General features: G+C 44.9%; 1 protein-coding gene across 1 annotated transcript in view; it reads right to left on the bottom strand.

Annotated features, from left to right (window-relative positions):
• Positions 1 to 6,844: 6,844 nt before the first annotated feature.
• The window catches only part of LOC147726003 (uncharacterized), a 618,497-nt gene continuing 615,162 nt past the window's right edge, over positions 6,845 to 10,179 (bottom strand). The window contains exon 5 of the mRNA XM_086960124.1: positions 6,845 to 7,952. Coding sequence (XP_086816250.1) covers positions 7,348 to 7,952 — 605 coding nt within the window. The 3' untranslated portion in view covers positions 6,845 to 7,347. The remainder of the gene's footprint in view (positions 7,953 to 10,179) is intronic.

The following is a 10,179-nucleotide window of genomic DNA, read 5'->3' as shown; positions in this document are numbered from 1 at the left end:
GAGATTCATGGGAGAGTGGTTAGGAGCTAGGGAGGTAGACAAAGGGAGAAAGAGTACTAAATGGTAACAAATTTAATTAATGAGTTATTATATAGCGCTGGCTAGACCCGATGGAATAAGAGCACTTTACATGAGGGACAATAATGTTGCAAATTACATCAGTTAAAAGTTACATAAGTATCCAGAAAAGCATTTAAAGAACATAGGGGATAAGGTGAATGGAGCAGGAAGGTTAAGGGGATAGGGTAAAGGGGTAGGAGGAAGACAGGACGTAGAGACGAGGAGAAAATAGTTACAAAAGATACCAGAAATAATTTTTTAGGAGCATAGAAGAAAAGGAAAAAGGGGTGAGGAATGGAAAGGGGGTGAGGGCAAAAGGGGTAGTGTATAGATACAGCGGAGAGACAAGGGGAAAGTTTGTCCAAGGTCCAGCTGGGTAGGTGACGGCCGAGGGGGAATCAGCGGCCCATCTCCTCTTCAGCTATCAGGTAGCTCCACCGGGCATCCGTCAAATGGCTAGGTCTCAACAGAAAAACATTAAAGGGGAAGATGGCGAGAAGAAGGGAGCGTAGAGGGGGAAAGGTGGTGGGGTGAAAGGGTAGGAGGGGGAAACGACAGAGAATTCCTTGAACGGGGAATTAGGTCATGCAGGCCTGCACTGGTGGAGTCCATAGACCCATGCACCACAATGCTGAACATTAGATTGACTCAGTTAATGAATATTTTTTAAAAGATGATCAGCTAATAGGTTATGCGACGAGTAATCTGGAGGGGGCTTTCAAATCTAATTTTAAACCCTTCGCTGCGGGGGTCAATCCCCCACTGTGCTGGGGGGAGGGGAGGCGCGCACAGTGCCCGCATGCTCATGACAAGCTGAGCTCGTCATGAGCTACGGCGCTCCTGTGCTCTTGACGAGCTCAGCTTGTCACAGGTGTATTGCCTCCTATGGAACGCTCAGCACAGCGGGGGAATTCTCCCCGCACCTGAGCGTTCCACGGGCCATGACGAGCTGAGCTCGTCATGAGCACCGGAGCACCGTGGCTCATGACGAGCTCAGCTCGTCATGAGCATTCAAGGTGTTAAAATGTGATAAATCAGAAACCCCTCAAGCAAACTTAATATGCTCAGATAATCGTTACGGACAGGTTGCTAGGGATTGCAATAATCAGCTGCTCCCTATCCCGTTACGCTAAGATAACCACTTTGTCTACTCTGGCATTTTTAATGATGTGACGTTTGCACATTTGCACTTTTACAGTGGGAATCGTAGCCCATCCGGCACTGTATATATACCCGCCTCGGTCCCGCTTATATGGACCTTAACAACTCATATTAAACTACTTATGGGAAAACTTGGTTGTCTGTATGGCGATCCTGCAGATCAGATCCTGTTTAGCCACTTTTATTCAATGTTAGTGTTGTATTTGGCAACTAGACTATAATACCTAGGAAGAAAAGTTGAAGAAAGCGAATGGGCTTGTGGCACGATTCCCAGTGGTTGTATTAGCTGTATGACAAATCTCTTTTTAATTCATTTTGTTTGTATTTCTAACATTCTGAATTGTGTGATTTTGTTTATAGGATAGGATGAATGTTTCTAAAGCGCTCAAATTCTGTGGTGTCTTGGCACTAAGTGTGTGTATGTGTAGGCTGGGCTGTGGACTCAGTAGTTAATTTGAGGGGAGCAACCAGGTCTTCAGTGATTTCCTGAAGATCGTCCGGTTTGGTTGCAGTCATATGGTGGAGGTAGTTGGTTCCAGAGCTTGGCTGCACAGTACGATAAGCTCCGACCCCCACCTTGCTCTACGTATTTTGGCAATGTGAACGAGACCAGAGTCCGAGGAACTAAGGGTCTGTTGAGCGAGTACCAGGAAAACAGCCTCTGGATTTCCACTGACCCGCCTCCGTATAGAGACTTGTGTACCTGCAGAGGGCCTTGAATTCCACTTGGTGCTGGACATTAAGCCAGTGCAATGACCTTATACCTGCCAAAGAGGAATGGCCTTTAGGTATGTTCAACAGTAGTCGACTTTTCAGTAGGAAGAAGCATGAGGAGGTCAGGCGGTTGACCTGGGCCGAGAGGTTGAGTTGATCATCAAAGATCACTCCAAGGTTCCAAAACGAAAGGCCCTTGCCGAACTCCATTACCTCTGTCTTCTCAGTATTAATTTTGAGAAAGTTTTGGCTCATACAGCTCATAATAACAGTCATACAGGCGTAAAAACTGCTGGCCTCGATCTCTGGTTGCTTAGAAATCGATATTATGAGCTGTGAGTCGTCGGCATAGGATACCAGACAGAATCCATGCTTTCTGACGAGTCTGGCCAAAGAAGTGACATGAACACTAAAAAGTGTTGGAGACAGAGCAGAGCCCTGTGGCACAAGGTGTCGGACTGTAGGCTATCCCAGAAAATGTTTTGCTCCCTTGCTGTTAGGAAGGAGGAGAGAAGGGCCAGAGCTGTGGCCTCGATTCCCACGTCCCTCAGACGACGCACTAACACCGGGTGATTCACGGTGTCAAATGCTGCTAGGAGGACGAGAACAGCTCTGCCCCCCTGTCCATCACTTTCTGTACCTCCTCCGTAGCCATTATCCAGGACGTTTCTGTGGATTGGCATGGCCTGAAACCATGCTGCGTCGAGTCTGGCAGTGGTTGGATTTGAGATGTTAGGTTAAATCCTTATTCACTGCTTTTTCAAGAATCTTAGCAGCGACTGGCAGCCCTGCGATTGGACGGTAGTTTTTTGTTTCAGTAGGGTCATGGGCTGGCTTTTTAAGAATTGGCCTGATGCAGGCATTCTTCCAGGCACCGGGGTAAATGCCAGTCTCTATGACTTGGTTCAGGAGGGGGGTTAACTGCGTACTAATGTTACCGGCTACCAGATGCATAGTAGCCTGAGGACAAGAATCATTCGGGGAACCTGACTTAGTAGATATGGTGAGATTATTGACCTCTTCCTAAGAAAGCTGTCGGAAATGGGTAGCTGGCTGTCTACTACCCTGTCTACCTCTGTTATGTTGTTGATGCTGGCCGTGACACCCGACGTTTTAAGAAGCTCATTATAAATCGAGTGGACCTTAGTTTGGAAAGAAATAGCCAGTTTATTACAGAAGGCTTGGTCTGGTCTGAACTGATTAGTCTGTCGAGGTTTGACTAATGACTGAATGGATTTGAAAAGCTCCTTAGAGGAGTTGCTAGCAGCCTTAATTTTTGTGGTAAAGTGGGGACGTTTTGCTTCAATAATAGCCTCCTTATCTTTTTCTAAAACTAAGTTATTGGCCCCTTTATGCTCCTTGCTGTCGTCTGACCTCCAGATTTGTTAGCTTCTTTTACAGGCTACCTTTATACGTTTATTTTTTATAACAGACTTTATTCATAGATTGCACACATTTCGCAGAGCTCTGCACACCAGAGCTATCTGCAGGACAAATAGACATCAATTGATTTGCAATCCACTTTTCTTTCCATTGATAAACATGAACAAAAACGATACTAGGCCCCCCTCCCCCTCTTCCCCTAACTCCCCCCTCCCGGATCCCGCCCACCCAAGTCGCACAAAGTCCGTCACATGTCTCCTATATTTCATACATCTAACTGACTGCATGCATGTACCTTCTACCATGGCCCCTTCATGCCACCTCCGGACAATCTTACCGTTCTACTGGAGGCTCAAGACAAAGGCCCCGAAATTCAGCCCAGCGTTTCCAGATTCTATAATGCTTTCTTGGGCGTCCGCGAGCAAGAAAAATCGGCTGCTCCATTCACATAAAAAATTCTAGCCCTCTCTTCCACGCCACCACAGAAGGGGCCGCGGATCCTTCCACACTCTGGCCACGTCTCTTTTGGCTAATGTGAGGACCAGCAGCAATAAGTGCCTCTTGTAGATGTTACCACCCACCCCATCCGTCACATGTAATAGGCCCAACTGCGGCGTTCGGGGGAGCTCCCACCCCAGGACCTCAGACATACAATCCAACACCCCCTTCCAGAACCAAGTCAGAGAGCCACAACTCCACACTTTTTATCGGAGACAGTCCGGGTACCTTTATACGTTTGAGGCCTGGTCCATACCATGGTGTGGTTACTGAGGCGCTTTTGACTAAAATCGTTGTTTCCGGCTATACAAGGTTAACCACTGTACAAATCTAGTAGTCAAACTGGAGCGCCGCTACGTCGTTGCTCATGGCCCGATTGGGGAGGCAGATACTAAGAGCGTTTTCTAAGTCCCTCCTCTGTATCTTGTTCCACCGCCGAATCCTCAACCTAGACGGTCTGCCTGGTGCTCGGAGGTGTAGCAGTTATTGCCCTAATATCAAAGTAGCATCGCCCTGTGGTCTGTCCATGGTAATGGCAGAGTCCTGGTCAGTGTGATATCTGGCGTGTTGGTGAAAATACCATCTAGCGTATGTCTGGCTGAATGTGTTGGTTCGTACACTAGTTGTGTGAGACCATATGCTGCTAGATTGTCCAGAAGTCTGGCAGTCTCTGAGTTTGTGCTTAGCTCTAGGTGGTAGTTAAAGTCACCCAGAATGGTGAGTGAGGGGAAGTCCAAACGAGACTCTACTAGGGTCTGAAGGGCTTGAGAAAAGGCCACTCTTGGGCCCGGTGGCCGATAGCTAAGAAGACCTTGAAATGAGGAGGTGTTGTTTAGTTTGATTGAGAATTGGTTTAAATTTACTTATAAACTATTGTACTACTGACTGCAGCAGCAGATAAGAGAACGATCTGGAGAATGCAGCAGCAGATAATAGTACAATGGAAACTCTGGTTATTTAGTTGTGTAGCATTCCACACAGCAAGAGGCTCCAGGATACACCAATACCAAACAGGAAGCTGGAGGTCACTGACAGGCAAGCTCTGATTTTATAATGCATTTCACGCTATCTCAAAACACACACACACACACACACACACACAGCCAGCTCACCCCAAACCAACTACCAATCAACGCAACGTCCATAACAAGGCACAGTCACAAAAGGACAGTGTGTAATAAACTTCCTCAGTACAAGAGACAACCAGCTAGGACTGCTTGCGTTGACCAGATCTGCTCCTGCCTTGTGTATTTAGACATTTAATTTATCTTGTTCTAGTTCCTCCCTTCCTGTCCATTCTTTTCAAGAGGAATTCCCTTGATTAGCGTTCTTCCCTCTTTTGGACCCCCAACATTATTTTGACTCATACCCACTCTTGATCCAGCAAAGCTGCCTTTAGGGGATCACTTTGACCAATTATACTGACTTGCACTTGTGCCAGTTTACAACCATTCTCCACAGGAATGTATCACCATTTCTCTGATGTATCTGAGTGGGATAACGATTACCAGCAGCAGTGCATTCTGGATCGGGCAGTTCACTTGGAAAGTTTGGTAGAGGGCACGGGTCGTGAATTACCAAGAGCATACACTCATACTGTGTCATAAGGACACTTTCTTCATTATTTTTATATTTTTTTAAATAACTTTTCGATCCAGTGTGATATAAATTGGTGAAAATGGTCCCTTATGCCAATAGGGAGACGCCTCTTCAGACCACTCCAGAAGGAACCACCCCAAGAAAGCAATAGTTGTCCTTTCACAAGGAGACAGCTTGAGGTGTATCCACTCCTGCTGATGTGTCAAGTTAGGAATGATGGTAATAACAAGGGAAACTGATTCATTATTAAGAAACATGCATCTGCAATAGCTTCCAGACACCATTCAATAATGGCAGCTCTAACATTTCACACACCAGTTTGTTCACCACCTGCACCCTGCATCTGTTTATTTACAAAATCCATATGTATTTCAGAGCTCAATTTATCTTTTTCACATTTACTCATTTTTGGGGAATATCTTCGAACAAGCAAACTGAATAAAGCGCCCCCCCTCCCATGTTTCCTCCACAGTCACTAAGATTTTCCTACTGATTTAAAGACCTCGGGACTGTTGCCTGTCATTTTTGTCGTGGACATCAGAATAGTGCTACTGCTGCCACCTTCTCCACCAGGCACTATCCATGACAACCTGATGAACGACCACAACAGCACATACCCACAGTGGAATGCCTTTCTCTGTGTGAAGGTGGACTGCACCAATAACCACAGTTCTGTCAAAGGCCACTTATTTAGGTCAAGTCTGCGCTTGTTAGCAGCGGGTAAAATTACTTGCAATACAAAGAAAATCAAACAATTCCTATATTTCAACTCTTATACCCCCTAGAAATCGTGGAGCCCCCGTAAGCATCAAACAGTATCCACCGTTATCCATTTTGATCCTCTTCAAACCTACTTTCTGTGGACACCTTTCTCTAGGCCTGTTCCGCAGAAAATCCACCCTTCTTTGACCCATCATAACAGCATACCTGCTCCCGGCTAGATCCTCACCCTGAACTGGATTCACTCAATCCTTGCTTTATACGCAAGCTGAAGATCCTCATCCTGCCTCAGAGTGTCCTCCAGTGGCTAACCCAAACATCAGTTTAGCACAGACCTATCCCACCAAAAATTAGCCATTCCAGTCAATGTTAGCACCCCAAATATTCCCAAAACGGCCATTTTACCAAAAATGTTAAGAACAAAAGTGAAATAAAATCATAAAAAATGGCAACTCTCTATCCATTTAAAAAAAAAAACACATCTCCCTCCCCCTGAAAAGAAGCAATCAGAAAAAAGGGTTTGGTTTGTTTACAAGAAACTCCCTAACCAGCCCGAAAGGAGCACAGCGGTATGAGAAAGAGGCGATCCAATCCCATGGAGCATTCTACAGCTCTTAACCAAGCCACACCCAATACCTATTTCCCTAACCTCATTTACTTCACTCCACCAGATTGGGCGAGGCACGGCCAATAACCACAGACCACAAACAGGAGGTGAAAATGATACTTTAATAGGACAGGCCTGCATTTGTTAATAGTGAATACCAGTAGAAAACAATTACAACAGCATAATAAAAAAAACTCTAAAATGCATGAAACCTTTATATAAAAAAGGAAAATCATCCTTAAGACTCCCTGGCAACAAAAGAACCCCCCCGAAGCCCCAAACACAACCCAGATTCTGCAATGTAAGCTCTCTACACCTCTCCCTGTCCTTTCCAAATGCATGTCTTCTTACCCACTCCTTAGACTCCTTGCCCCAACCTTTTTCCCTTCCTCAACAAAATGTCAAAGCTGAACAACTATCTCCTACTCAATCCCCTTTTGAGATGGATTTGCCTAGTCAGTAATAATCCAATGGCTGTTCTATACTCAAAAAGATACCCGCCAACCAGGAAATCCCTAAAAGGGTGTTTTCCCGCCCTTCCCACATAGCTATTAACAAAAATTACCAATAACAAAACGCATAAAATACAACTAGTAGCATTTTTCTTAATCCCTTAAACAATCAAACCTTTCTAAGATCACATTCCGCAACCCATTCAAATAACATTCATTCCCTGTAATCGACAAAAACTCTCCGTCTGACCTAAACAATGTAAAATTCTTGTAGGAAATGTCAGCATGTTTTATCACTCCAAATCCTTCCTTCGTGCAAAAGCCTGTTATCTCATGATTAACCTTTCGTCTCGCCTTGTCAATCGCTGTTGGGTTCTTTGCTCCTTTCCAAACTCCCTTCTGAACCAGCTCTGTCCATACAATGTGCGTACCAGGCCACACTCTTCTCAAACATGACAAATCTACTTTAATTGCTTTTGTAAGCGCTATGCCGGGGAGCTGAACTAAATCATTTTCACCAAGGTGAACGACTAAAATATCAGGAGAACCTCTGCTAATGAACAACTCGGCCAACGTTGGTAGCAGCTGACCCCATCTCATGCCTCTCAGGCCCCGCCATAGAACTGTAGTCCTTCGTCCATCTAGACCCAGCAGTCGTCCAAAAGGCCTGGTTTCTGCATGTTTAGCTGCCAATTCAATATATGAATGGCCCACGATCCAAATGGAATTCCGTTTCAATGTCGGCCCAGGAACACAACCTGCAAGTAACAGACAAAAAACAAACATTACACAACAGAAATCATGAACAGAAAACCCATAAGATCTAATATTTCCTGCAACAATTCAACATCCATGTCCCAATGTGCCCAGTGCCTGACCTGGGAGATCCCAAACTGTCAGCCTCAGTCACAGAACCAATTCGGAAAGAATGTGTTGCACAGTCGTCCTGTGGATATGGCAGCCTCCATAACGCACACCACATATGTCTCAACAGCTGAAATGCTGATGAAAGCGTCAAAAACATTATTCGGAAGCTCTGGTCTCACCGTAACAATCTGCTTGCTTCTAAAGGGCATACAATGTTGAGAGGTGGGCTGATCAAACCCTTTGAAAGAGTGAGAGCATAAGGTTGCCTCCTGGAAAGAGCAAGATTCATGTACCTTGAGATCAGATATTGGGGGACTGGACCTAGAAAAGAGGGAGGGAATCAACAGGAAACTAACAAAGTTTGACACAATGCTTCTACAAAAGGACAATAAGAGACGTGCTGCATCCCTCCTAACAAGCTACTAAATCACAAAGGAGGTGTTGAGGTAACCATTGGCATGGAAAAACTTTTCTAAACCCTAGATGGCAATTGAGATATAAGGAAGAAGTTGACCATCTTCACAACACACGAGGTGAAGAGAAACGCTACTCAAGAGTCTACGTACGTGGTACTATGCGTCAGAGAGGGTCTGCAGATTTGACCAATCGCAAAATGACAAATATTGGCAAGGATGTTGAGAAAAAAATATGCACACACCTATATATTGGGGCTGTGCCATACTCTAAAGCATTTATTGAACTAAATACTAGTTGGAGTATGCAACGTAAAAGTCAAGGAACTGGCAAAGCCATTATGGGTAATTCTATTGGTTGGTCCATCTGAAGGGGTGTACCTGCTCTATACCAGAGAAGGAAAATGAATATCTCACTTACTGCTAGCAGCAAAACAGGCCATACTTGGTTACTGGAGATCACAAATCATGTATTATTGACAGCTGTGTATGCAAACTATGGCGGTGAAGGGGATGGAGAAACTGAGAATAGTCTAGTGTAGAGAATTTACAAGACTTTGGAGCCTAGCAGTCAATTATTCAAACTATTCAGAATGTGATTTTAAGAGAGTGCAGTTGAGCACGGCACTCAACCTAGGAGAGCAGCATGGAGTCGACAGAAGGGTGGGGGAGATGAAGGTACAGAGTAAGTGGGAGCAGCAAGGTACAGAGCTGTGTTTAAGGGTAGAGGAGTGGCTCAGTTTGGAGCAGATTTTTGAGGGGCTTGCTAAGGAAGAGGAGAGCGCTATGGAAAGGGGCAAAGGGGGCAGGCTAGGAGCTTCATGAAAATGTTCTTTATAGTGATGATGAAGTTAGTAGATGGGAATACCCATCGATATGCTGTAGTGATACTCGAATAAATACTGAAACATAAAGGGCATAACACATCTCTAACTACTTCTCATACGGTAACCCAAAGTCCCAACCTATTTGGCCAGTTCTGGTTTGCGCAAGCAAATGCCCAGCACATCATGCCTTAACTGTGCTTCTCATCTCTTCAAGCCCTCTGACAACGCAACCGTAGAGGGTGTGATATCTTCCCAGACATATAGCCAAACCACGCACAACTTCTTTACAAACATTTCAAAACCAGAATAACAACATTCTTCTAAAACCCTTGAAAAGTTCTGCAGAAACTGAACTGTAATAGGGAGCCTGGTCAGTCTCCCAACACCCTGCTTTCTCACCAACTTGGCAAGTGATGTCCGGCCCAACCCCCACAGCCCCTCCTAATATCAGAAACACTACACCTGCCAATTCACCAGTGATTGTTATGGCATATAAATGTCTCCTGCTCCAAGGCGTGTGGTCACACCACTCGCTCGACACGCCCATGGGGAGATCTCCTTGACTGTACCCTCGCTGGGCCCTCAGTCTCTTTAAAGTTAAGAGGGAATATCATTTAAAAAAATGCCACATCACATTGATATTTCAAGGAATAACCTTTTTAAAGATGCATAATACTGAACACCTTCTGCAGCTCAGGGATGTTCTTCTGGCCTTGAAAGGCATGGCATGTCCAATTTCATTTTCTTCTTTTATCTAATTCATGTTTCGTGTTCACTGTTATTCATTTGTTTGTGGTTGAAATATTACAATGAGACAAACAAACTCTGCCTATTGGCCTAAAATATCTTGCGTGTCTCTATCAATCAAGGGGGGTGGA

This window comes from Lissotriton vulgaris, chromosome 3_1 (genome assembly GCF_964263255.1).
Source record: "Lissotriton vulgaris chromosome 3_1, aLisVul1.2, whole genome shotgun sequence".
Taxonomy (NCBI): domain Eukaryota; kingdom Metazoa; phylum Chordata; class Amphibia; order Caudata; family Salamandridae; genus Lissotriton; species Lissotriton vulgaris.
Note: the sequence above shows the minus strand (reverse complement) of the source record. Positions and strands in the feature narration are given on the sequence as shown.